This window comes from Arvicanthis niloticus, chromosome 1 (genome assembly GCF_011762505.2).
Source record: "Arvicanthis niloticus isolate mArvNil1 chromosome 1, mArvNil1.pat.X, whole genome shotgun sequence".
In the NCBI taxonomy this organism is placed as follows: domain Eukaryota; kingdom Metazoa; phylum Chordata; class Mammalia; order Rodentia; family Muridae; genus Arvicanthis; species Arvicanthis niloticus.
Window position 1 is genome coordinate 66,296,663 of NC_047658.1, and position 27,144 is coordinate 66,323,806.

The 27,144-nt window shown below is 44.6% G+C and overlaps 1 protein-coding gene across 17 annotated transcripts in view; it reads left to right on the top strand.

Annotated features, from left to right (window-relative positions):
• The window catches only part of Tenm4 (teneurin transmembrane protein 4), a 1,520,543-nt gene that overhangs the window by 1,393,607 nt on the left and 99,792 nt on the right, over positions 1 to 27,144 (top strand). For 14 of the 17 annotated variants that reach the window (XM_076938042.1, XM_076938101.1, XM_076938085.1 and 11 more), the window contains 2 exons: positions 14,885 to 15,070; positions 22,386 to 22,412. In XM_076938042.1, the coding sequence (XP_076794157.1) occupies positions 14,885 to 15,070; positions 22,386 to 22,412 (213 nt within the window). The remainder of the gene's footprint in view (positions 1 to 14,884; positions 15,071 to 22,385; positions 22,413 to 27,144) is intronic. The other 3 variants (XM_034494190.2, XM_076938073.1, XM_076938080.1) reach the window with 1 other exon arrangement.

Consider the following 27,144-nt stretch of genomic DNA (forward strand, 5'->3'; position numbering starts at 1 on the left):
AGCTGTGTGAGCACCAGCATGCACTGTGCTCTGCTTCCCGACTGAAGATGTTACGTGAGCAGCTATCTCAAGTCATTGTTGCTATAACTTCCCCCTAACATAATAGACTGTACCTTAGACTGGGAGCCAAAACAAACCCTTCCTGCCTTAAACTGCTTTGGGGAGGTTATTTTGTCTCATCAACAAAATAAATAACAAATAACATAGTGTCACTATTGATAACACTTCTGGATAAGGAAGCACAAAGCTTAGAAGGATTTTGTCAGTACCCACCCCCTGTTGTTTGGTGGACAGCAAACTCCAGGCAGATCTGGATGCAGTCTTTCCTAAAAGTGCTAATCAGTTTCCTGTCGCTGTGACAAAATGCCTGAGAGATAATCAAGTAAAAGAAGTCAGGCTTAATTTTGGCTCACAGTTTAGGAAGTTCAGTCCATGCCGCTTGGTCCCACTGCTTTTGAACCCGTGCCAAGGCAGCACACTGTGGTCGGAGCAGGAGCTGCTAGTAACAGCTGCCAAAAAGTGAAAGAGGGAAAAGAATCAGGGTACCATTCACTCCACCCTTCCAAGATATGTCCCAAGTAAACAAATTATTTGTACTTGGTCTCACCTAATAAAAGGGCAACCACTTCCTGATAATGCCACCAGGATGGGAGCTAATCCTCAAACATATGGCCTTTGGGGGACATTCGGGATCCAAAGCATAAGATTAAGCATGGTGGTTATCTAAGCACTGTTTTGCAGTCATGTCTCTCATCACAAACTGTGAACAACAGAAGGTCAGGATCTTGTCATTATTCTCCGCACAGGGACAAGCACACATATTAGGTTCCTGTGATTATTGCATTGAGTGGCCATGGTCAAAGTGAAGACAACAGAGCCCCAAGGTATGCAGAAATGGGGGCTACAGCTGAAGCTTCCCAGGGAGATCCCAGATCTCTCTGTGACTGTCAGATGGATGCCACTGTCTCAGGGATCCCTTCCTTATGTTTCCACTCCTCAAAGCTAAAGCCAAACCCTAAAGTCCACTTCTATCTCAGACACCATTCCTCTTGGTTCTGTGCCTCCTGGACAAGGACCTGCATTGGCTTCCCTCTTCCAAGCTCTCTCCCAGGGGAACAGCCATCACACAAAGTGGGTAAACTCCTTGCCTGACCTCTTCCCCAAGTGTTTTGCCTGATTTTATTTTGTTCAACGTAAAAGGGGGAGGAAATTTAACCTCTTTAATGAGGTCCCTCAAATCAGCAAAGCCCACTTTTCTTTCAGAGTCTACAGGCTTCTAAAAACAATTCAGACTCTTTGGCTCTGTGCAGGCACCAGCTTCCCCAGGCCAAGTTCTTCTTGAGGCTTGGTTCCCGCTCTCTCTCCAGAGCCTCTATTCTAAACCTCATGCATTGGGTCCTCGTTCCCCCTGCTTGGCAAGCTCTCCCATCTTATCTTCTATAAATGGCTTTTATTTGAGCGGAGCCTGTCGCTGCGTTTTATCCCTCTGCGCGGCTGGCTCGCAGAAGCAGTACATGGCAGAGTCTTGCCTGTAAAATGCTCATGCTGGTAGTTTATGATTCTTATCATCGCATTGCACTTGAGGTTCATGGAATAACAGGTGGGGGTGCATTGGAGATCGAGTGGTATGGGTTCGAAGGCAGAATGCACCATCAGCAAAATCATGTGGGATTGGGAATAGGGCCATGCTCTATGGTCAAGCCTCAACTTACCTGTTAATACTCCTAATAATAACTTCTCTTATAGAACTGTTTTCCAAATTCACTTGGGTGTGTGTGTGCATAAACTGCCCAGTATGGTGGCTATGTTTCACATTCAGTATGCACTTAATAAAGAAAACGTGAGAACATTTTTTTATTATGCATAATTAGGTCTAAGTTAGCCAAGTAGTTCTTAACCTCAAAAGAATTCAAGTTTGCAGGAGAGTTTATATGGTCTTCACATTGGAATCAGCCTCCTCTCCAAACAGTGGCTTCCTACCAGGTCTCCATAGACAGCATCACAGAGCAGCTCCAGGCCTGCATCCAGCCCAGAGCTTGCATACCATCCTGTCAGTCTTTCCCATGTGTCCTGTGTCCCAGCTAAGGATCCGAGAATCCTGCTGTCCCCTCAGGTTCCAGCCAGCCCCCATGCAGTCTGCTAAGAACTCTAGTTGGTGTGCATGAAGGTTAGAAAGTGATGAACTTGGCGAGGAGATGACCCAGAGAAGCCATCACTAAGGAGTCTTGAGAGCCATTAGGAGGAAGGAAACTGAACAGAGACTATTTGGCACCCAAGAAAGAAACCACACATGCATGCCAAGGCAGAGAAGGCAGGGAGTGAAGCAGGGTCCAACTCTAGGGGCTCACTGAATACCTTATCTTTTTTTTTTTTTTTTTTAATTAGAGGCCAGGGAAACAGGTCAGTGAGGTATTTGGCACAAGTATGAAGACACAAGTTCAATCGCCAACACACATAAAATGCTAAATGTAGCAGCCTGGAGAAGCAGTGCATCTGGGGCTCTCCGGCCAGCCAGCCAGCCAAACCTAATTGGCTAAGCTAAACTAACTCAGATCTTGGTAAGAGGACTTGTCTTTAAAAACAAGGCAGGGACTCCTGAAGAACAACACCCAAAGGTGACCTCTGGCTTCCCCACATGCATCACATACATGCCCTAGTACATTACAAACTTGCACACACACATATATCATCACACATGCACACAAAATCCTGGATTCAATTCTTTCAGTGAACCTGGACTATTTTCTTTTCAGGGCTCTTTCTTTGCTCTCAGACCTACCTGACCTAGGTTCTTTCTGAATTTGGATGGAAACCTTCCAGAATCCAGGTTCAAATCCTCTAAGCTCCCATTCTCTTCTCTGTCTCTCTCCTTCCTTCCTCCCTTTCTGTAAGGAAAGAAGAAAGGAAAGAAAAGAGAAAGAAAAGGAAAGAAAGAGAGAGAAGGAAAGAAAGAGAGAGAAAGAAGAAAGTCACAAAGCATATAAAAGAACAATGATAATTGGATGGATTGAATTGATAAGAAGCTGAAAAGCTCTGTATTAAATGAAGTCACAATTGACAGCAAAATGAACCAAATGCTAAAAAAAAAAAATAAGCTGAAAGTAGCATCAGGGTTAAGAAATATTAAAGCTTCGAACATAGTCATTGCATTAGTGCTAAATTTTGAAAATGGTAATTCAACTTTATTTACGAGGCAAAATATAATTACATTTAAATTTGAGGGAAGAGAATTTAATTCTTATTAATGACAGAAAGACGGAGCGAGATGCTTTAATGCCAGAAAAAAAATTGTCTGATGTTCATGGATGGAAGAGAAAATTAGATTCGGCGCTGAGCATTCTCCCCTGTTACAAGTCTCATTTGTGTAGCCAGAATTGTTCTCTCTCTGAGAAACATTACCTTCTCAGCCCAGAAAGCACAGTGCCGACAGCCAATTAAACATCAAAAGGAAATGATCGGGCCCAGCTATTTCTGTATAGGTATGTTACAAGATGGGAAACTCAAGGTTAGAATTTCACTGGAGAAATAATATCCATTGAGACTTGACATTTTCCATACCCCTTCCCAAAGCCAGTGACAGCCTAGGACTCAAAGTTCAGAATAATAAATATCTAAGAGATTGACATTGGTGGGGAGGAGAGTGTGATGGCAGAGGCAGGGAAGAGTCGACCAGTTGGCTGGGAAGTAACAAGAGATTTAGATAGAAAGAGATGGTCAGTGCCTAGCACTTAATCAAAGACTGGAAAATTGAGCCCAGACAGGCACACTGCTAAATACTGCCAGAGTTAAAGGTTGATAAAGCAAGAGCTGGCAGCTTTGTAATTTAGCAGAATTTCCCTCGACAGCCCAGGAACATTTTCTATCAGAACTGGAGCCTTTCAGTATGCAAATATAAGCCCTCCTGCAATTGGACTTCAGAGTCAGGCTTCTGTTTGGATGCTCCGGCTGACACTTTGTAGCAAATCTCCAGTCAGCTCCCTGAATCAAACTGCTGCTACGATAACATGTAATTTAAAAGAAGAAGAAGAAGGAAAAAAAAAAAAAAAACCACCCTGGTCCTTTGAATGGAAATGTTACATTTTATAGAGCCCCATCCCATATGTGCTTCATGATTTATTCAAACTACGTAAGACCCTGATGTGCAGGTTGTGTTGTTCCCAGGAAACCGGGGTTCAAGGAACTTGGGTGAGTTGCCCAAAGATACTTTGGGGAAATGAAGATTCAAAGCCAAGATCCTGCGCTCATGTTTATCCCTTATACAACTCTTTCGCTGGCAACTACCAAGGGTTGTGCTAAAGCTGGCAAGACAAGGCAGGCATCAGGACCATGCAATGCCAATCAGTTCATGTAGTGCCATTGCCACAAACCATGTCTTACTCTTGTTTCCTGTAGCCATGATAAAAATACCAATACAAAAGCAACCTGTGAGAGTAAGGGTTTATGTTAGCTCACAGTTCCAGCTCCTAGTGCATCAGAACTGGGAAGTCAAGGCAGCAGGAATAAGAAGCAGCTAATCACATCCACAGGCAAGAACAGCAAAAAAGGAACACACACCTCTCCATGCTCAGCATGCTTTCTCCTTTTTTAAACATACAGACTAGGACACCAGCCAAGGGAATGGCACCACCTACTTTCAGGTGGGTCTTCTCACGTCAACTAATATGACCAAGTCATGTGCAAAGACCAACCATGATCTAGGCCAACCCTCATTGCAACTCCCTTGTCCTAGGTGACTCTCAGTCATATTGAGTTGATCACTAAAACCCACCATTTGTGCCATGGAAAATTGAGTCCAAGAAAGAGAAAGGACATGATGATTCTTAAGTCTGGGATCATCTGAGTGGCATCTTGGAGAGGGTCAGAGCTAAAGTGGCTGATAGAGGCTGATTGATGAGACAAAAGGAATCGCTTCTTGCAGCAGCCTACTGTAAAGACCCAGTATTTGTAGCATAGGCAGAGATCAAATCGATCAAGGGGTTTTCTGGGCATTTCTAGTAGTGTGGTGTGACTTGTCTTAGGGATTTGTGACAATGAGGAAAGAGAAGTACTAGAGACCACAAGCAACAGGTGAATGGCCTTGAGAAATTTTGAGGTTTTTGTCTGTCTGTCATTGGGAATCATGGAGAAATTTTAAGCTAAAACCTGCATGGGTTAATTTGGTTTTAGAAAGCTAGCTCTAAAGATGGAGGAGATATGCTCAGTGGATTAATAGCACTGGATATGCAAGAGGACCCAAGTTCAAATCCCTAGCACCCACATTAAAAAGCCAGGAATAGGTATACAACCCTAAATCCCCATCACTATGGGAGGTGGAAACAGGGCTTCCTGGCCACTAACCTGGCTCAAGGTTCACCGAGAGACCCTGTCTCAGGGAAATAAGGCAGAGTGATAAAACAGGACACTTAATGCCCTCCTCTGGCTTCCTCAGACTCACGCGTGAGCAACACCGACACATGTACCTGTATTGCACATACGTATACCACACATACACAAATGTTATAGTAACTAGGAAATCTGTGTAGGACCAGTATGAAGTTTGGAGTACCTAGGGGCCATCCAGGTGGCAGCATCTAGGAAAACCAGACAGATGAACTCATGACTAAGAGGAGAGATGAAGCCTTTTACAGAAGGAGACGGAGCTAGAGGTCTCTGGGAAGATGTATCATCTATCGCCTCCATTTACCTCCATAGGCTATCATAGAAGAGTCTGGGGCGACAGATTTTCCAGCCCTAGCCAAATTATGCATTCCAGTCATGTTCTTTGGCTTCTCTGCTCCCTGGACTTTCCTGGTTGTTTCCCTGCCAATTCAGATGCCATTCAGAGTCCTTTTCTGGGCTAGGATTGAAGGCCTCTAATCAGGAAGCCAGATATCCTCCAATTAAGATTAATGTCAGTGGCTTACTGCTTCTTGCCACAGGTACTTTTTCAGGACTTGAAATCTGAACCCTGGGGAATAGGTGTGGAGCCCTGCTCTGTGCCTGCATCCTAGGTCTCTAGTCTCTGCCTGGTCTGAGGGCTCTCCAGTCTCCTCGACTGAGGTGAAAGGCCACGTGCTTTCCACGGCTCATTAGCTTTCTACCTTCTTGGTCTATGGAGCAGAGCCATGACCTGGAGCAGTTCTGGCTGGAGGGTTTTGGGGAGGGAAGTTGAAAAGCCCAGGCGAGTGGCTGAGTTTGGCTTGATGTCTAGAGGAGACTAATTACTGTAGGGACATCAGAGGCTTGTTCTTGTACCTTTTCCCTCTCCTGGTTTCTTCCAGAAACCTGCACTGAGACAAAACAACCATCTGCTCAGCTTGCAGGGAAGGAAGGGGGAGCTGCTATACTCGGGAAATGATAGTTTGCTGGAAACACAAGGAGACTTTCACCCCTGGGAGAAAAATTAACTGTACTCTAATAACCGACCATGTGCCAGGCAAGTAGCTGGCTTTGTGCTAGTTTGTGCACATGGGTTCCTTAGGGATAGGCCTAATTTTATATTATCTCCAAATCCTGAGTTTCTAAGGATATCATATACATAGCAGATGCTTGACATATTTTTGAATTAATTGTAAACTTCTGGTGGAGAGTTGCCATTGTCACCATCTTATAAATGACACAGATAAGGCTTGGAGGTGGGCAGAATTTATTTCCCATAGGTAGGCAGTAGTGAAACACCCAGCTCCTTACCTGACTGCAGGCCTTTGCTCTGTGCAAAGTCATAGAACTTTAGAAAATTACATGGTACACTATGACCCGTGCCACTGAAACTTGGCAATACAGGGATGTAGCAGGAGGCACATTTTCTGTATGAGACACATCAGAAAATGCAGGCATTAGTCTGTGGTTGCAGGGTCCTTTGGTCAATACCTGTTGACTAATGACCCTGAGAGAATAGTACACACAGGGGTGTATTGGGGGGCCCGGAACCTAGATGAGACTGCTTATAGCCAGGATTAAAGAAGGGGGATCCAAGGAGTAGCTGGTATTAGAACTGGAAACTGAAAGCATGCTTAGACTTGAGCCCATGTAAATGGACCACAGGAGGCCCACATGGGCAGAACGCATGCAGAATCCTAGAGGAGGGCCACCGAGTACAATAGCTGTCCTCTTGTCATTTGCAAAGATGACTCTACATGACTACTTTTCTGAGGCAGCTAACAAGGTCTTGCTCAAGTGCTGGCACATATGGCACCATATATATAAGGCAAGGCACTCTCTTCCTTCTTGCCTGGCCTTCCTGTTTACAGAACCACTAGGTTTCTGAGGTACCGTCCCATGCTCTAACCACAAAAGCTGCTCCCCAGAGTCCTCCGCTCTCCCTCCCTTGACTCTCCATCCACTTTAAGTGGACCTCCTGGTGACAACATGCCACCTACAAAGCACCTTCTGCCATCCCTGGTTTGCCCTCCTTCAGTTCCTACCCATCCCATGGTCCTCAGCCTCCTGGCTGCCTTCTCCACCACTCACTGGTCCCCTTGTTTCTGCATCTCTCTCTCTCTCTCACACGCCCACCTTGCAATCTTCAGACTCTCCCCCAAGCATTCACTATCTCTGGACACACAGTTGGCTTCTGCCCTCATGAGATGAGCCAGATCTCATCATGGACAAGATGGGCAGCCTCTCCCACACCCTGCAGTTGTAGCTCTTTCCACACTCTGAGAGCTCTCGTGCTCAGTCCACAGAGGGGCTACCTCAGTGCCATCCAGCAGAGATTCTTGCCTCCTACTTCCTGAAGACCAACACCATTGCTTAAGTCCTCACACGTTTTTCTGGATGATCCTTTACATAGCCTGTGTGCCAGGCATCTCTCTGCCTGTATTCTATACCCAGCAGATGTGCTATCCACAAGGCCTGTCCCTCCAGTTGTACGTTAGATTCAGTGCTCACCAACTGTTCCAAGGCACCTCAGTGGAATCCAGTGTCCTTGTTTACTCCCTAGCTTCTAATCTCCCTTCACCTGGCTAATTTCCAGTACACAGACATGATGTCCTTGCCATATAATGGCTGCTTGCTCCATAAAAGGTGGGAAGAATATGAAGCACCTTCCTTAGACTTCATATAACCAGTCTATAAGCCCAAGATCTTGGTATCTGCATTTTGCCTAATTTTTATGCAACTTTTGAGAAAGTTGAGGCATAGAGAGATGAAGCAACTTGCTTGAATCATATGGTTTGGGTGGGTGGATGGTGACATGCTAAATGATGAAGTAGCCGAGTAGACAGACAGATGCTCTGATATTTGGACAGATGGATAAAGAGGAAAAAAAAGCAGAAGAGAAAGGGTTCAGTTAGTGACTGAGGGTTTGGACTTGGGTGAGGAGGCAGAATCTGTTTCCAGTATCACAGTCGGGTTGTTTAACTCAGGCAGTGATCTACTAAACAATTTATACTCACAAAACACTGGCAGACTGCATCAGGGGCCTTACTTCAACCTGATCCCACAGCTGATGGACCAAGAAAGCTAGGTTAGACAGACGCCTTTCATCCTAGCCAATGAACAGTTACGCAAATAACTTCATCTACCCAAGCTGTTTGCTCAACTGCAATATGGAAGTGAAAGTCTAATGGTCCTGAGGTATTAATGAATTTTGGGGGGACGATGAGCACCACCAATAATCAATAACTTGGGAACACCAAGGACACTTTGTCCCATCCTCATTTTGACTCACATGCTAGCTAGTGTGACTTGAACTTTCGGTCTGCCGAGATCTCAAAAACAAGTAGTTAAACAGAAAATGCCATCGGGAAACATTTATTAAGCCCTCTATGGAAATGTCTAAGATCATTCTCCAAACCTCAGGTCCTAAGCAAAATAAAATTATCTTTATGATCCTATCAGTGCTATTGGAGACTTATGAAGACTTCTTGGAGGTCACAAGGGGCAGACTCACTTTTCACACCCAAGAAATTTCCAAACTACCTTCACCTCATTTTCCTCATTCTGTGGGAGTTTTCAGGCACTTGGTAGGGTGCATTCTCTATCCCTAGTTTTTATCAATGTATATCTTTCCAAGTAGATGACACTCTATGGGGAAATTATTCATAAATCTCACCCATTAGAGTAAAGACATGGCCTCACCTTCCAGATTTTTCTAATGATAAGGATTGCAAAGTAAGTCCGGACAAATTAAAACACAACTGTGATAGGTCCCAAGCTTCATCTTGGCTTGTATGAAGATTAGTGTTCAATGAGAGGAGCGTGAGGCAACTTTTTCCCTGATGGCTACACTTCTGGGCATAATTACCAATAGCCAATGCTTACATCTTGTCCCATCCTGTCATCTGTTCCTCATGTGTCCACTTCCTTCCATGCTGTAGAGAGATGATGGGTACAGTTCAGGTGCTGGCATGAAGGAAGATGGGTCTGCAAGCATATGGACTAAGACCTTTAACAGTTAGAGTTCACAGAGACTGGAGATGGGCATTTAAAAAGCTTATCTCCCGGGAATATTGAGCCTCTGTTTAAACATATTTGATGGTAATTTTTTAATATCATGACCCTGAGATGGGGTTCAGCTAGCAGACATGAATCTCCTCCAGGAAGTGATTTTTAATATCTCTCTGCTCATTCAACAAACCTTTGTGGGAAAACCATACTGTGCCATACTTGTACCAGTATCAGAAGGCCAAAATGGATAAAACCTCGACACTTCCATCCTTCTGGAAACTGCTCCTGTGTAGCTTGGTACCATTCTGATACAATTGTGCCCCGGGTCTCCATCAGTCAATGCTGTTCACGGTAGTTTGTGTCTTAGCTTGCATCAGCATTCATTCTGATCTTTTGACTTGGCTGCATTTGCCATGTCTTGTTTCCCTGTCTATTAAAAGCTAAATAAATTGTGCATGTGAAATTTGTTATGTTCTGACTATGCCAGCCATAGATTCTACGCTAGAGTCTTTACTTTGGGGCATGCCAACTCGTTTGACCTGATGGACGTAGGTCACATCGTCTGTGATGCTGGAATGCAACTCCTAGGGGATAGGAAAGCAAGGTCTGTCAGGTTTAGCTCCTCATGCCCACTGTCAGTTTTGCACTTAGGAAATTACCCATGCGAGAGTGAGCCCCGCAATACTCTCCAAAGTGGCTGATGCCACCCCCACTCCATCCCCATTTAGAAAGAAGAAACTTGAGGTTTACAAAGGAGCTGTGACCCACTTTCATAGGCGACCTTTCCTATTATGTAAATGGCATATGAGCTGTCAAAGCACATTCTAGAGCATTGTCCTGTTGGGTTCTCACCAAGCACTCTGTGAAGTCGTATCTGCTTTAATGTCAAGGCAGAATCTGAGAAGGAAAAATAAAACAGTTCCTTTTATTTCAAGGGCAAAAATAATAAATAAAAAGTACTGAGGGAGGCAGATAGAAACTACAATCTGAAGCCAAATGGTAAAGTAGCGTCTCAGGTTTCTCCTCCCATCATGCATTGAAGGTCCCTTCCAGTGGGTCAAACAGGCTTTTCTGTGTTACCATCAGTTACCACCCCATAAACATCAAGGTCACCTGGTTTGGGCCCCTTCCATTAAAATGTACAAAAGCTCACAACCCAGCTTGTAAAGGACCCATGGAGGGTCCACCAGCACCAGGCAGCTTTAGATGATAGGAGAGAATGTTCAGCATAAACCAGGAAGAAGCTGGAGTGCTTAGGTGGTCAGATCAAACTCCGCATACAGGGTCATCTCGGGGAAACCCCACTTCATCTCATGGATCCCAGGATTGGACCTGGATGTGACAAAGGAAAGAACACTGGGACCAGGAGTGGGTAGGAGGAGTCTACTGGATCTCTGAGGAAGGATACGTGTCTTGTTTATTCTGAGATTCTATTAAAAAAAAAAAAAAAAAAAAAAAAAAAAAAAATGCCTGCTTTGCAGGACTCCATTGTCCCCAGGATTCCAAAGCAAGGAAAATGCAGACATGCCTGAGAGACCTACCTTATCAAGCGTCCTTAGACTTTGTAGGTCTCAGAAGCCACATCTCTAAGGACAGTAACAAGTCGTTCTCACCACATTATTATAAGAATTAGTGCGAAACCATATGTGAGTGTGCTTTAGAAGGTGTAAAACTTGATAGAAGTGTTAAAAGGTATTTTTATACCTTTCCCCCACATTACCTCATTTGATCTAATACCAGGCCTGTGAGAGTAAGGAAATGAGAATTATTACCCCCATTTTACAGAAATGCGAAGTGAGGCTCAGTGGGTTATGTAAAGCAGTGCAATTTATTCAGTCAGTAGATGGCAAAGCCACAGGTAAGTCCTGGGTATGTCTCCTCCTTAGATCCATGGTTTTAATTCATTGTAACTAAGCAAAGAGGTACAAACATTAATAATGGCTGTATAGGAATGTATACAGAGCTATATATGCTATATGCATATATTAAATAATCTTCAGAAAGCCTACATTAGTTTGTACTCTCTTGGGGTGAACTGTATCTTATTGGCCTGTATGTTTCCAGCACTAGCACAGGGCTCAGGGTAAGCAAGTATGGGAGATCACTAGAAGTGAATCATGGGAATTCGCCGATACCTGGATCAGGCACTAAGTCCCCTGTGCAGCGGGGCTTTCAGCATGTCCACCATACAAAGGATGGAAAGGAAGCTCAGAGGAGCTGAGCAGGTCACCAGGCTGGCAAGCCTGAAGTCTGCAGTCATCACTGAGTCCAAACTAATTAATAACAGTCTGAAGCGAAGCCCACATTCTGTGTTCATAACTTCTGCAGCTGGAGATTGGATCAACTGCAGACTGGAAAGGGAAGTTACATCTATACTGAATAAAGATTTTTTTGTTGTTGTTGCTATTATTTCCTAAAGAACATAGCAAACAACCATAAACACAGTTGTTTGGGCATTTGGGCATGACACTAAGGTAGAAATGATTTAAAGTATAGAGGAGGTTCACAGAGCATGGTGTGCTCCTTTACACAAGGATCTTGTGCATCTATGGATTTTGGTATTCTAGGGGCTAATGGCTCTGCAACCAAAGATGACCTACCTGAAGCTAAGACCTGAAGACCCATAGGCAACTGCAAGGCAAAGCCTGCCTTTTCTGCTCTTGGCCTTTCTGCTGCTCTGTGCCCTGCTGCCTTGCTCTCAGATGCTCACAGCCTCTGGGTTCACACATCAATGCAAACAGAGGGCTGTTTGCTGTTTACTTTCATACCATCAATTGCCACTTGAAAAAAGTGCTGGGCAAACCCAAACTAAGTCATTCTTCTCTCCCAGGGTGCTCAGCCAGTCTCCAGAGTCACTGGGAGGCGCCGCCCTTTGAGTGTGTATAAATAGATGGAAGTGTCAGAAATGCAACCCAGGACGGGTCGGGAGCCTGAAGATTGTTGCTCTTTAGGAAAGCCCAAGATGTCTGAGGGAAATGCCACCCGGGAGGGCTGCTGGATGCATGACACTGAGTTGTATAGTCCCATCTTCTAGAGATGCTAGACAAACAGGCATGTGGGACATTCAGCCAGGTTGACAGGCATATACATCAACTCTCCACTCTTAGGCACCTGTCACATGGAGCACCATGATCTGTCTATTATTTAACGAGTATCAATTCAGGAACAGAGGTGATCAGAGGAAGGAGAGCCAGCCCCAGGTTGCTGCTGACCAGAGAATCACCTTCTGGTATAGGGTGGGAAGGAGCAAGAGGTTAACCGCTGGTGAATTACAGACAACTTCTTAGAAGAGGAGAGACCTTGAGCCTTGTATCTGCTGGTTGTACTGTGTAACATGGAGGGTACTGTAGCATAGAATCTGTCTTAAAGCTCAAAGGGACTTTAGACATCATCAGGTTCCCCCAGAAGTAGATGAGGAAGTTGACACCCAGGGAGAGGAACTTAGTGACCCCAGGGTCCCAAGACCAGTGACTGGGCAGGCCAAGACTCTCAGCCTCTTTGAATGGCCAGTGGGAAGTGAGCTGCCTTCTGTCTTGAGTTACTTGGCCTCCTGCTCTCTGCTCTTCCCTGAGCACTCACTGCCATCTACAGAGGAGCACGGAGCTGTTCTGTAGCAAGACTCCACTGCCCGCACTCTCTAAACCAAAAACCATGGCTCGGTGGGTTCAAGGGGCCATCCTACATAGTCCCACAGTGCAGAAGCCCCTGGGTCCAGCATAGATCCTGGTCTCTGGCTCCAGGTCACAACTATTTCTGCCCATTTGCAGCTGCTACCCTACCCCTGGATAGCTGAGAGTTGCCATGTGTACTGCATGTAGCTATGGTCGCCATTCTGAGATGGCAACTTGGTAAGATATCTGTGTAGGAAAACAGAAGAGATAGCAGTTCTTACTGTGCTTTTTAAGTTTTCCAGCTCATTTTCTACTATCTTCATTATCATCTTCTTCTTCTTCTTCTTCTTCTTCTTCTTCTTCTTCTTCTTCTTCTTCTTCTTCTTCTTCTTCTTCTTCTTCTTCTTCTTCTTCTTCTTCTTCTTCATCTTCCAGGTTAAAAAGTCAGAACCACTGAGATCCAATTTTATGTTTTTTTTTTTTTTTCTGGGGCGTGTGTGTGCGCACGTGCGTGTATGCATGTGTGAGCATGTGTGCATGCGTGTGCATGTTTTATCACTCTCTATCATATTCCACTGTAAACAGGATCTCTCACTAAACCCGAAGCTCACCTTTTCAACCAGGCTGGCTGGTTGGGCGATTCTGGGACTACAGGCATCTGCCATGCCCAGCTTTAGTATGGGAACAGGGTTACAAACTAAGAGTGTCAAGCTTAAACTGCAAGCATTCTTACTGAGCTCTCTCCTCAGTAAAAAAGAAAAAGCCGTTTTTCTTTCCTTTAGTAAAAGTACCTAGAACATTAGCAGCTTCTAGACCAGCAGCGCCTCTTGCAAGGGAGAGATGGGTGGAGACAGCTCGAAACAGGTACCACTTAGCCCAGTTGCAAAGAAATTTAAATTGATGGAATTTTCACATACATTGGAAGACTGTTTGGCCATGAGTCAGTCAAGTCTAGGCCTCTATCAGAGCCCTGGAAATCAAGATCCCGGGGTATGTGTGCTATACAAATTTCCTAAAAAGCAGTTGCAGTTTAGAAACCTTTTGGTCTCAGTTTTCAGTAAGCATGAAGCAGCTGCTGGCCTGGAGCCCAGGGGACTTGTGAATCGGGCCCTGTGTGCTGTGCACCCACACAGACCAGCCTTTGTGAAGGACAAGGCGACTCCACTCTGACCATGAAGTAGTCTCCTCCCCCAGCTGTTTACTTTGGAACTAAAAGCTCATTTAGATGGTAGTGGTAGGGAGGCATCAAGCTGAAGGGCAGAGAGTAAACCCAGCATCACAGGACAAAGCATAGTTGGGGGACAACACTGAAAACCCCATGAGTGGACCATCTGTCTCTGTCTCTGTCTCTGTCTCTGTCTCTGTCTCTGTCTCTCTCTCTCTCTCTCTCTCTCTCTCTCTCTCTCTCTCTCTTTCTCTCTCTATCTCTCTCTCTCCCACAAGCTTTCGACTGGAGTGAAGGCTACAGGGAAACGCCATGGGGTCCTCGCCAGGCCCACAAGCACTTCATTTGGCGACTGGGACTCACCCTCGCTTTGTTTTCACACATAACTGGTTTTTAATTAATTCTGACTTTTTCTCACATCTGTTCAGAAGGCCTGTCCCCTTTGGAAGTGGCAAGCACAAAAGCAGGGACAGACTGGCAACAGGGAAAAGCAAATAGAGCAGAGCTGCACAATCCTCTTCTAGTGAGGAAGCTAGGGCTGGCAGGCTTCTGCCAAAGGCTTGTTCTTCAGGGTCATTGGCTGTGGAGATTACTCCACGAGGCTGCTGGAATCCCTACCGCTCACAGAGCCCAACTAGGTGACCAAGTGTGACCCTTGTTCCCAGCAACAACTGGCTTAATAAGCTTTTGTTCTCTCTCCTCCCACCCCTGTCCCTTGGCCCTTTTTTCTTGCCCACAGAGATCTGTGCTGCTGACTGTGGCGGCCATGGCGTCTGTGTAGGTGGCACCTGCCGCTGTGAAGATGGCTGGATGGGGGCTGCATGCGACCAACGGGCCTGCCACCCACGCTGTGCAGAACATGGGACCTGCCGAGATGGCAAATGCGAATGCAGCCCTGGCTGGAATGGCGAACACTGCACCATCGGTATGGCGCACGTCCTGGGGCGTTTTGATTGCTCTCAATCAAGACATTTCCGGGGCAGCCTGGTTCCTCCATTGCATGTGGATTGGCACCAAAAGTCCTTTCATCTGATGACATTATGACTGGCTTTTCCTAGACATGAGTTGAGTTTAAATGCACCATCTGTCATTTTCAACACACGTCCTCCCGGTTTGCATTCCCCAGGTGGCACCTAGCTGGTTAGCAGGTCTTGCTGTTTAGCCCGTCCAGAGCTAAATGCAACACTGCTCTTTACCCAGAGATGAGTCAAATGGCAGCTATGGGCAAGTGCCAGCGCCTCTCAGAATCTGTTTCCTCACCTATAGGGTGGGGAGAATAATTAAAGAGTTTGGCACAGAGGGGCACAAGGTGGAATGCTCCAAACATGAGCCATCATTGCGTTCTATGGCTGTGTAGCTCCTAGTAGTAGCAGAGGCTTCTGAAGAGGCCTCTAACCTTGGCATAAAGCTCTTCTCCAGGGTGCTTAGGCCACATCTGCATTCCTCTTTCCCCTGCCCCAGGCTTCCATCCTGTCTGCATCTGTCTCCTTTCTCCTCTCTGGGGGCTGCTCCCCACAGGTCCCTGCTGAAGCAGCACAGTCGGCAGCTTTAAAAACAAGCTGATCACTTCTTCCCGTCTCTCTGCCTTTCCTGCTGGCTTTGTTGATTTTAAACACAGCCAGACGTTTCGCTTGGTTTATTATCCTGGAATGAACACTCACCAAAAGCTCTTTATTGAATCAACTGCTTTGTGTACTTGTTTTAACTTTTTCCCTTTCCTAGTTTTCTTTCTTTCTTTCTTTCTTTCTTTCTTTCTTCCTTTCTTTCTTTCTTTAAAAAAAAGGGGGGGTTGCAATCAGATGGTAAGCACATGGCTTTTATAAGGCAGAATTCCAGGTGCCTCTCAGCGTAGAAACTGACCTCTTGGGTCTCATAGGAATGGCAAGAAAAGCCCTAGCTTTTGAGAGACAAAGGAGTTGTAAGCAGATGGTGCTACTTTACATCCGTTCTTTCTGTTTTGCCATTACTTCATGTCATTGGTCTCCTGCAACATCACCAAGTCAATAAACAGCTATGGAACACATTATATTTATTAACAATAATGGCTTCTAATTTTTGAGTATTTATGATGTGCCAAGCACTGTGCCTAAGGCCTTAACTGCATTATTTTATACTTCTAACAATGCAAAGAGGTGTGGATTGTTTTCTTTTTCTCAGAGACCTAAGAGGAAAGGTCATCTAACTTCTTAAAAACAAGAATTAGAAACCTGATTTTTTTTCCCTTCCCAGCTGTTTGCCCTACAGTCTCTGTAAATGGTGCCCAGGTGTCTACCAGGCATCCAGCTCTGGTCCTGCCCAGAGACCGGGCAGTTTGTCTAGTATGACTCAGAGTCCCCCCACTTTGCCTCAGCCCATGTTCCTCACATATCCCCTTCATATTGGTGATACAGCTTTCTCTCCTAACCGTAGACTGTGCCACCCCATCTCACTGTATGCTTCCTGACAGCTTCTGTATGATGATGTCATTCTACTTTAGGGTTGCCTTGGAATTCCCTTAGTGAAAAGTGAGACTAGTTGTCTGAAGTCTGCTTTCCTCTGTGCTTTCCTCCGAGGGCAGCCTAACCTTTCAGCTTCTTAAACTAGAAGTTTACTCCCATTCAAAGAAAAAACATACACCAGAGAAATTACTCACTCAGTAAACTGCTTACCTTGCAGGCCTTAGGACCTGAGTTCAATCCCCAGAACCGATGACAAAGCCAGATGTGGTGGCCCATACACCCAATGGCAGAAGCAGGAGGCTCTCTGAAGCTCAGTGGCTAACCTGTGTAGCCTAACTGGGCAGCTCCAGGCCAATGAGAGACCCCACCTCAAATGAAATGGATGGTGTTCCTAAGGATGGCACCCAAGGCTTTTCTATGGCATCCATAATATTCACGTGTCTCTGCCTGCTGCATGCAGAATTAAAGGTGTGCACCTCCACACACCACTCTTTCACACACACTTTTAAAGAAGCAAACAGTGTGAACACAAGGAAAATACATTTTGTTCTCCTTCCCTTGCTGATGGAGTTCTGAGTTTGCTTTGCCAAATTCCAAAAATTACCTACCTCATACAAGACAAGGCTTCTCACCTATGTCAAATGATAGGCATGGAAAGAAACTCTCCCACGGTCTCACTGCAGAGGATTTATGTCAGGGCTTATGGGCAAGCTGGCCCTACATCTGTGGTAGCTATTCATCAGACTGGCTTTAAGAAGGTCCCATTTATTTTGGCACCAAGAAGCCATTCTTTCCTTTCTATGTCTCCTGCCTGCTCTGTTGCTTCCCTTTAAGAACATGTTCTCTGGTTCCAGATAGTTTTTCTCTCTAGATAAGAGGTAAACTTGCATAGCAGAAGAGGAAGATGGACAGTCATAAATATCAAAAAGAGAACAAATGTCAGAGGACACAGAAGAGGTCATGGGCTAGTCACAGTGGCTCAGATGAAAGGACCTTGGGCTTGAAATTCTATTGTTCATTGTGTGATGGGCATTCCCTTTGTCCTTGTGTAATTTCCCTGCATGGCTCCCTCCTTTTATTGGGTCTCTGCTGTGGCCAGCTGCATCCCTGTGAGAAACTCAACCCCCTCATGCTGAAGGAACATGTCGGTAACCTTGTATGATAGAAGGGGATGGAGGTTCAAGTTAGAGAGACAATGATGGGTCTTTCCCCTTCCCCCATTGAAGTGGTAAGAAGAAATCCTGTTTCAAATGATCTCCAGTGAGCATCACGTGGGGGACAGAGGGAGCTGATGTAAGAAGTTAGAGATGCCAAGCATCAGTTTTTTCTTGTCTTCAGTTCACTGTGCCAGGGTGGGTCTTATCCTGCAGCTGCAACCCTGTTCTCTCCTAACCCAGAGAAGCTAGTACCTTGACACTGAGTAGTGGAAGTGAAAGTCAGGGTCTACTTGCTTACACACTGCTGCCCTCCATAAACAGGAAGAAGTAACTTTCCCTTACAGCATGCAGGAAGGAAGCTCTTGAAGACCAAGATAACTCTGGGCTCCCTAAGCTAAGTCCACCAGGAGAACCCTTTTACCCAGATGACACTTTCCAGAGTAGACCTGACATGCTGTCCTTTAGAGAATTTGGTCTCCCTTGTCTTTCAAGGAAGCTGCTTATTTTATCTCGAAAGAAGTTGGCTTTCCGAAGAAGAAATGTGCCAATGGCAATATATTTTTTTAATTATTGTAAGACTGCTCTACACACAACCCCCTCCCATGCCTTCTGTTGAGGAATCACCCACTCCTAGAACCAAGAGGGCAGGTCTCTGGTGAAATTGCCATGGAAAAACTATACTGTTGTTTGAGGGCAGTTTTCCTCTCAGTGGATCCAGAGTGTGTAACTGGATGATATCACCATCGATGACAGAATTCCAGCTCTATCCTCTACCACCCATAGAACAACATGCCTATCATTGCCAGAAGTGGCTCACCTGAAAGCATCCCCAAAAGAAGAAGGATTCTTCAATTCTGCTTTGGCCTCTTCATACTAATGCTTTCATGTACAAATGTGCCACTCATTTGCATATATGGGAACTACATTTTCCTAGTCTAGAAGCTAAGGTAAGATGGACTGATTTGGTTCTATTCCTCAAGTGTAGGGTCCACACAGTCATCAGAATTACGCTTTTAGATGTCTACTCCAGGAATGTTATGGGTCCCTGTAAAGCCAAGGCTTGATCTCCAATTTCTTTAGAAAAGCTGAAAACTATTGTTAAATTTAAGAAGGTGCCTAATTTCTTTTCCTGTCTGAAAACACTAACATTTTGGATCAGTTCTATGGTGATCATTTTATTCACCTCAGTGCCCTTCATCTATGAAGTCTCAAAACATGTGTGGGAAATGCCAGCCTCTGATTTCATTTATAAAATCCAACCTTGACCCCAAAGCTGTGATAGCGGGAGATGCCAGACACTCAGGATTAGTTACTGAACTTCAGGAGAGCTGTCCAATCACATAAACCCTGAATCTTAAACAACAGCCTCTTTGGGAATAAAGATCAAAATAACACGCTGATGACGCAACCCCTGAAGTGAATGAAACCAGACTTTACGGTGAAGAGGAATTTTAAAGGAAACCACAGAATCTTTGTCCACTTTCAAATGGTAGCTCTCAGATTTCCCTTCGTAATCACACTGTTCTTCAAAAAGGGCTCAGAAGTTGCTCAGGAGGTATGATGAGCTACCCATCCTCAGAAGCTCACAAGACCTGAGTCCTTCCGGAAAGGGAGAGAGGGGAAACTGTGCACATAAGGATCCACCTGGAGCTATCAGAGTGTCTCTGGCAGCACTCGTGGTCGTGGAGGGGAAGTAGAAGAAAATACATGATATTTGTGGAGTCATCTCAGGGTGGGAACTGCTGACTATTCGTCCATCAGTCCTGCATCCAGAAAAAAAAAAAAAAGAAGAAGAAGAAGAAGAAAAAGAAGATGAATTTGTTGGATCTTAACAAGAACATCACACTGGTAGCTGGTATCTGCCAGAAAGAAGTTCAGGTGGCTCTAGCCTCCTTCCTGTCACCTGCTGCAGTGAGTGACCTCGACTTTATCTGCCCTGTGAAGTAGTGATGCAAGTGTTAATTGTCAAGCCAGGATCCATGGGGTATGAGAAGGAGAAAACTCTGGTCATGTTCTCCACTGTCCTAGATAGAGGCTCTGGTCTCCCAGGGACCATTGTAATGGAAACCCTTAGAAACCCCTGTGGATCCATGCCATCTTCACATTGGAGTCCCAGAAATGCCAGAGACCTAATGCTTCTGCTGCTGCCACCTTTATCCTGACACCCTGAGACCCTGAATGGAAAGACAGAGATTCCATGAGCTCTTGAACCACCTTTCGCAACACAAACTTATGGGCTTGCCACCGTCTTCTCTAAACACTTTAATAGCATAGATTTCAAATGGCAATGTTCAAGAACATTCATGTCAAGATGTTCAAGCAGTTACTGTACGGACTACTGCCCTTATCTTTTCAATAAACAGTATTGGACTTCAAAAACCCAGATGTCACTTCCATTCTCAATAGCCCAAGGTGGAAGTCTTTTTCCATTCCGAGAATTCTTGAACTTGGCTTTTTGATTCATTGTGATTTATGGTGTTGGCATAGCAAAGAAACCCCTTTTGATTTGTGGACTCGGGATTTGAAACTTTCATTGACCACACTTATCTCCTGAAAACCCACACTCCGAATGAAGCTTGAGCTGTCTCAGTTGCTTCTGCTGGCTTCTGTTCCCACCTGTGTTTGGGAGAAATTAGCCAGCATATTTAAAAGGTATTAAAGTATTTGTACTAAATAGGATCTGAATTACTCTACAGTCTTTGAAAATGAAATGGCGTTCCAAGAGAAAGAGCTATCTGAAGTCAGCCCTGGCTTTCAGGAGATTATCCTGTGGAACATATATAATCCTCAGTAGCCACCATTGAGTCTGAAGACAATCAAGAATGTTCTCTGTTCAGAAAACTCCCTCACAGTATGAGCTACACAGTGATGGTCACGTGGATCCCAGCGATGGGGACTCACTTACCCTTGCCGTTTGGGGAGGGAAATCACAGCTCATGTCACACATTCTGTCCCTTCTGAAAGAGCTCTTGCATATCTGAAAGCGAAGAAATCCACCAGAGCCAGGACATCCTGTATGTCCTTGCTCTCTGAGAGTAAAACTCTGGAACACCACAGGAGATGTCTACAAAATTTTAGACTGCTTTGCAAATTTAGATGCTTGTATACAACTAAAGCAACAGAGGAACCAAGAACCAGTGACATTCCTGTCTTGGCCAGAGACCTCCTGGATGTTTTTAAGATGGCCTCTCCCCATATTTCATTTTTTCATTTGGGTGTCCCCATGTTTGCCATTTCATGGCTTTGTGTATTCACTCCTGCTTAGAAGCCATTCTCCTTCACAGTACCCTCTTATATCCTGCTGCTGAACAGACCCCGCAGCACCTCTCAGAACAAAAGGAAGTATACTGGCCCTGTTAAAGCCCCTGTTCCCAATTTTCCACTTGGCTATGCAGCTTCCTCGTGCATATTTCATCATAACAACTACTGCATTGATACATAAACTAAGAACAGAGTCTCACACCTATCAGTAGTTTTGGTGTAAATAGATACATAATTGATAGATAAATCAATAGATGACAGACAGACAGACAGACAGACAGACAGCAATAGTACCTGTCTATCATTTTTCTGAAGTGAGGAAAAAATGTCCTTATAGTTTACACAATCATGGCTTCCAGATAAAGCTTCTCCATTATAGTTCAGTCCTATCTAGGGACTTTTGATTCTCATGTGGACATTGGCTGCTTTAGAAGACTTCCCTCTCTGTCTGGCCTGTATGAGAACACAGGAAAAAGAGGCATAGTGAAACTAGAGATGGGAGCCTACTGGGTTTATATATTAGACCAATGTTTGACACATATCCTCAAAAGTAGAGGAGACCTTAAATTGTCATATAATTCAAATGGCCTCTCTATTAGAAAATCAAGCATGCACACCATTCTGTCTTTTGAGTTTAAAAGTGGCCAGTTTTCCCTTTCTTCTTCCTACTTTTCACAGTGACATCCATTGACCTGTGCCTTATATCCCTCATAAGATGGATGAAATAGGGGTACATCTTAGCACACCCAACATTCTGCATTCGAGTCTGTATAGACATGTCTGTTCCCAGATAATTTAAAAATGTCAAACAGATAAACTAGCAATGTAGTCAACCATAGTCTCAACCTAGGACCATAGTATCTATCAGAAATGATGCAGAATATGTATTCCTCTAACCTCTAATTTCTCAGGAACTTGTCTGCCCAGATAATTTGTCACTATAGCTGATTCCCCTTGAGGGAGGTTGGCCATTGATCTGCATAGACAAAAGACTTAGTTGTGATTTCCCCTTGAATGTTAGTGAACCTGACAGAGCAGGACTGTGGCCACTTGTGCAGCCTCCCAGACTTGTTTCTTCTGTTGCACTCTTCCACGTATCTCCTATTTATATGATCATATTTCCAAATGCCTTGATCCCAGAATGACTTGACCATTCCTCTCGGCTCTTCACGGAGAATGTGCTTGCTCTCCTTCCTTCTACCCCATGTCATTTTGTCTTTGGTTTGGTTTTTCCCACCATGGCAGAGGCCTGTCCCAAACATTGGGCACCACCCTGACTCCCCACCCTCCCCTAGTGTCTCCTTAACACTTGGCATGGTTACATGGCAGGCAGTTCTGCACTTCCTTGGTCCTACCTTAAATGTCCTGTCTTTTATTTCCCAAGCTCACTATCTGGATAGGGTAGTTAAAGGTATGGTCTTCCTCTATTTACCTGTTGTCTTGTGTCTGTGTTTGTGTGTGAGCATAAAAGAAGAAATGTGCATATAAAATGTAAATACACACCATTAGCATGACAGTGTGTCTACATGCTGCCACACCCCTGCTTTGTCACAGCATCCATTATTTAATGAGGGTGGGGTGGGGTCATGGAGTCATGGACCTAGAATGTCTTCTATGCCCAAGTCATTTAGATCTGTCTGTGACATTGTGTTGTAATCCTTCCATCATTCCTGTGCCCTCCCCCTATACCTTTCACCCTCTCCACCCCATCTCATGTCACCCCACCCATTCCTTATGGCCTCTGGCCCATCAGAATTCAGATACTGGGAACCAGCCTGGGTGGCCTGAAAAAGGAAGAGGCTCAAGAGCAAGTAAAGACAACATTGAGGACTGCATTCCATTACTGTTGTGTTCCTTCACTCAAAAGCCACATGTGGAGCACCTACTATGTGCTATGTGAAGCACCCACTGTGTGCTAGGTACACAAGCCAGACTCTGGAAACAAGAAGTAGGCTGCAGCCTTTTTGCTGTCTATTTTCCTTTACAGAGAAGGCCTGGCCTTGGTAAGTTTGTTCTTTGAAGAGGATCCCCCAATGACAACAAAATTTGTAATATTTGAAACACTTCCATGGCTTAGGTGATATCTAAGTCTCCACAGAGACCCCTAGCTGTAAGAATAATGCTCAGAGAGAGATTTCTTCCCAAGGAGAAATATCATGTCATAGATTTTAGTCCTTGGGTCTAAATGCAACGCCTTGCACAATACATGTGCTCGTTGGTTAGAGACATGTATTCTGTAATCATATCTTGAATCCCAGCTCACACATTGATGGCCAGGGTGACTTTGGGCAGGTCACTTCACAATTGCATACTTATCTATAAAATGAACATAGAGACAGGTCTGCCTCACAGGATCAGCTCAAGGATGATGTGAAGCAATGATTACCACATGGGTGGGAATGTCCCTTGGTAGAATTAAGCTTCACCATGTTGTTACTGTGTTCTTATTCTTTCCCCTCACTTGGAAGAATTTGTGAGCTAGAGTTAACCTCTGAAATTGTAATAGGAAAAGGTAAATTGGCTTTTGTAAGAGAGAACAACATTTTTTGTTATTGTTTTTTGTTTAGATTTATTTATTTTATTTACACAAGTACACTATAGTTGTCTTCAGACACACCAGAAAAGGGCATCAGATCCCATTACAGATGATTGTGAGACACCATGTGGTTGCTGGGAATTGAACTCAGGACCTCTGGAAGAGCAGTCAGTGCTCTTAACTGCTGAGCCATCTCTCAGCCCCAGCATTTTTTTTTTTAAATAAAGAAAAATGTTTGGGCTTTATTACTACTTTTATTGTTGCTATGACTGAACACCTAATGAGAAGCACCCTAAGAGGGAAAAGAGTTTTTCTCTGGGAAGAGTTTGAGAGGATGCTATCTGTCATGGTGGGACTGTGGCAGCAGGAGCATAAGGCAGCTAGCCACATTACATCAGCAGTCAGGAAGTAGAGAGCAGACAGGAAGTAGAACCAGGCTCCAAAAAACAGTGGTTCGTTTTCCTCCAGTGAGCTTCCATCTCCAAAAGGTCCTACCATCTTCCCAAACATCTGGGTAACACATGTTCAAACATATGAGTCTATAGGGGAAAGTTCACATTCAAACAACAGGGACCAATAATGGACTAAATACTTCTCAGCTGAGTCAACCTTGCCAATATAACAAATGTATTACTAGGACCAAACTGAATGGGTACAAAGCAAGGTTCCTTGACGTTAATACACTGGCCTTTGCCGAGAATAAAATCATACCAGCAGGGAATACATGTATCCCAGTGTCCTCCTGGGACTCAATGCACTGTCACCATCCGAATGTAGACTAAACTTCATAATGGGATTATTATTCAGTGGGCTGCTCCCAACTGAATGACCTATTTTTTACAACCATGAGTCTTGAGTACTGTTAATTTTTTTTCAAAGGAAACAAATTTAATGTTTCCAATTTGGTTGAAAAGGGAAGCTGAAATTGAGGGAGCTTAGTGGCTAGTCCAGACTACACTTCTGGGATGCAGTGAAGCCAATGTTTTGGACTTTCTGATAGTTTACATCCTTTCTCAAACCACCAGCTCTGATCTTTAGTCCAGAAAATAATGCCATTAGACCTTTATCTGGCTTAGGTCAGTGAATCAGAACTTGTTCTAAAAGACAAGTATTTCTTGGCAAAATTTGAGAAAGAACCAAACCCCACTGGGCTAATCTTGTAGGGTAATGGGCGCTGATTCTGATTCTCAAATCCACTTCAGAGACCTACATGAGCCTGCTTGAGACTCATCAGAGCAGAGCAGGTATTTTGCAGTTCAATGAGAATCCAGCTTTTGTTCACTTTCCAATTGCATTGGTTCAGAGTAAGTAAACACTGTTCAGTTGCCTGGCCTCCTAAACTGCCAGGAAATGTCAGTGTTCCACAGCAGAAATGGTTCTCTGCAAAGTGTCTACATCCTCTCAGAAAGAGGACTCACTTCCAACAAGTATCATCAGGGCTAATCACTTAGGAAAGAGATCTGACCAAATTAGGCAGAGGTTTGCAGATTGTGGAATTTGACTTGGGCTTGAAGAGAACTACTGATGGTTTAAAGATCAGGATGGCAGACATTTGTGATTCGGAAGGATCCCATTAGGCCATTTTGTTAAAAATTAACTGGGGAAGAATATCCGGAACAATAAAGTCAGTTAGACGAGTGACATCGTCTAGGTGAGAAAAGATGTTGATCTTGTGCAGGGAGGCAAATGCAGAGATGAGAAGGGTGAGAAAGGATGAACACAGGGAGAAGGGCCTTTGGTAGGTGGGAGGAACGCTGCATAGCCGCTTGCTACTCTGCAAGATTCTGAAAGGCTCCTGGCCATACCTGATGTTGGCAAGAGGGATATTGAGATGAAGTGGTCCCTTGTCACTTAAAGGGCATCGTTTCTTTTGAAAAGCTTACCCTTTCTCTAAATCTTAAACCTACATTATTTTGGCTCCAGCAAACGCCTGGTGTGAGCCCTTCCATAGGGGATTGTTAATGTCGCTCAGGCGCTCTGAATTATTGATGAGCTCCAGGGTTGTAGAATTAATGAGCTTCTGCCATGGGAAAGGGTAGGTATATTGCTCTAAGAAAGTCAGCAAGTCACCCTGGAGGAGGCTTTCTCCTGCTGGCTAATGGGGGTGTGATGGGCGCCAGAAGCCAGATGTAGAGTCAGAGTGAACTTTACTCTACCCACAGGCTCTCCCAGGCCCCTCTGAAACCACAGAGACAGCAAAGGTCTTTAGGGTGGAAGCTGGTTCATGTGAAGAAACTGACTGTGAATGAAGTGTCCCTGGGGTCCCATATTAAGAGCTCCTCTCCCCTGAGCACCTCTGAGCAGCACAGAGTGTGTATAGTAGGCAGCCAGAGGGATTCGGAAGAACCCAAGAGAGGTGTTGTGGAAGAGACGGACTATAATAGCAATATGGGGGGAAGTGAGTGTCAAGGTCAAGATGGAAAACGCTCTACAAAAGTCATTCTCTTCAGTAAGGTGATTAATACACAATGTGACTAAGAATTGAAACGTTTTCTAACTTACATAGCAGTTATCATTGTCATCAGCGTCTTGAGGCATCTATCAGAATTACGTAGCCCACAGACCAAGTCCACCTCACCACACATTTGTACTTAAAGCTTTATTAGAACACACTTTGCTTAAGACTCAGCAGCATGTACCTGCTTTGGCGCTACCGTGGCATAACCCTGTGATCATAGCAAATTCCTTAAAGCTCACAAGCTGAAACTCTTTATATATTTGGGCCTTTGCACAATAAATTTTGTGGGGTTTGATCCAAATAACTGCCTCCATTTTCTATTTGGCCTTTCTGTGAGCCCTACCTGTGGTCATGGTAGCAACCTGGGAAAGCATGCACCCTAAGTAACATACTTCTCAATATAGAGAGAAGGTGAGGGTACGTGGAGAATTCTGCTACCACTTCCCAGGCTTGTGCATCACATACACCTTATCAATCATGCTGAGTTCCCTAATGCCACTATGCTATAAGAAGGAATATAGGGGTTCTAAAAAGTTAATAACATGGCTGGATCCGGTGTCCACTGAGTCATAGAGCTGGCCTTTGGTGTGGCTCCTAAGCTTGCACTCTCACAAATAAAGAGTCCTTTCTGCATCTTATGAGATGCTATATCTTATGGCAAAAATAAAAGAATCTCTTAATATTTTTAAAGCTTTCACACTTTTCTTCTAAGATTAACCATGATGTGAGTGGTTTAATTAAAAGCAGTCCCTGGCCAGATGAACAAAAATTTAATTGAGACTAAGTGAAGGCCAGGAGAGGCTCTGCCTGCTGAGACCGCCCCGGGTGACTGATCATGGTGGCTTGCTCAGAGCAGTCACCCTGTATGTCACCCACTCTACTCCTGGAACCCAGCTTTACAGTTTTCTTCTTGATCAGTTTTGAAGATGGCCATTCTGGTAGCCTCCCCCCGCCCCCATACTCTATATGCACTACTAAACTTTCTGTGTAATCATCACTGAGTTCTGAGAACTCAGGCACCCAGAGTTTCTTCCCTTGAGAGGACAGGACTGTGGCTGTATTGACTTGTTGGCAGCTCCATTGACCAGCTGGAGTAGACATAAATATTTGTTTTCTGTCAGAATAAGAGTCAACTATCAGTCGGGTGGT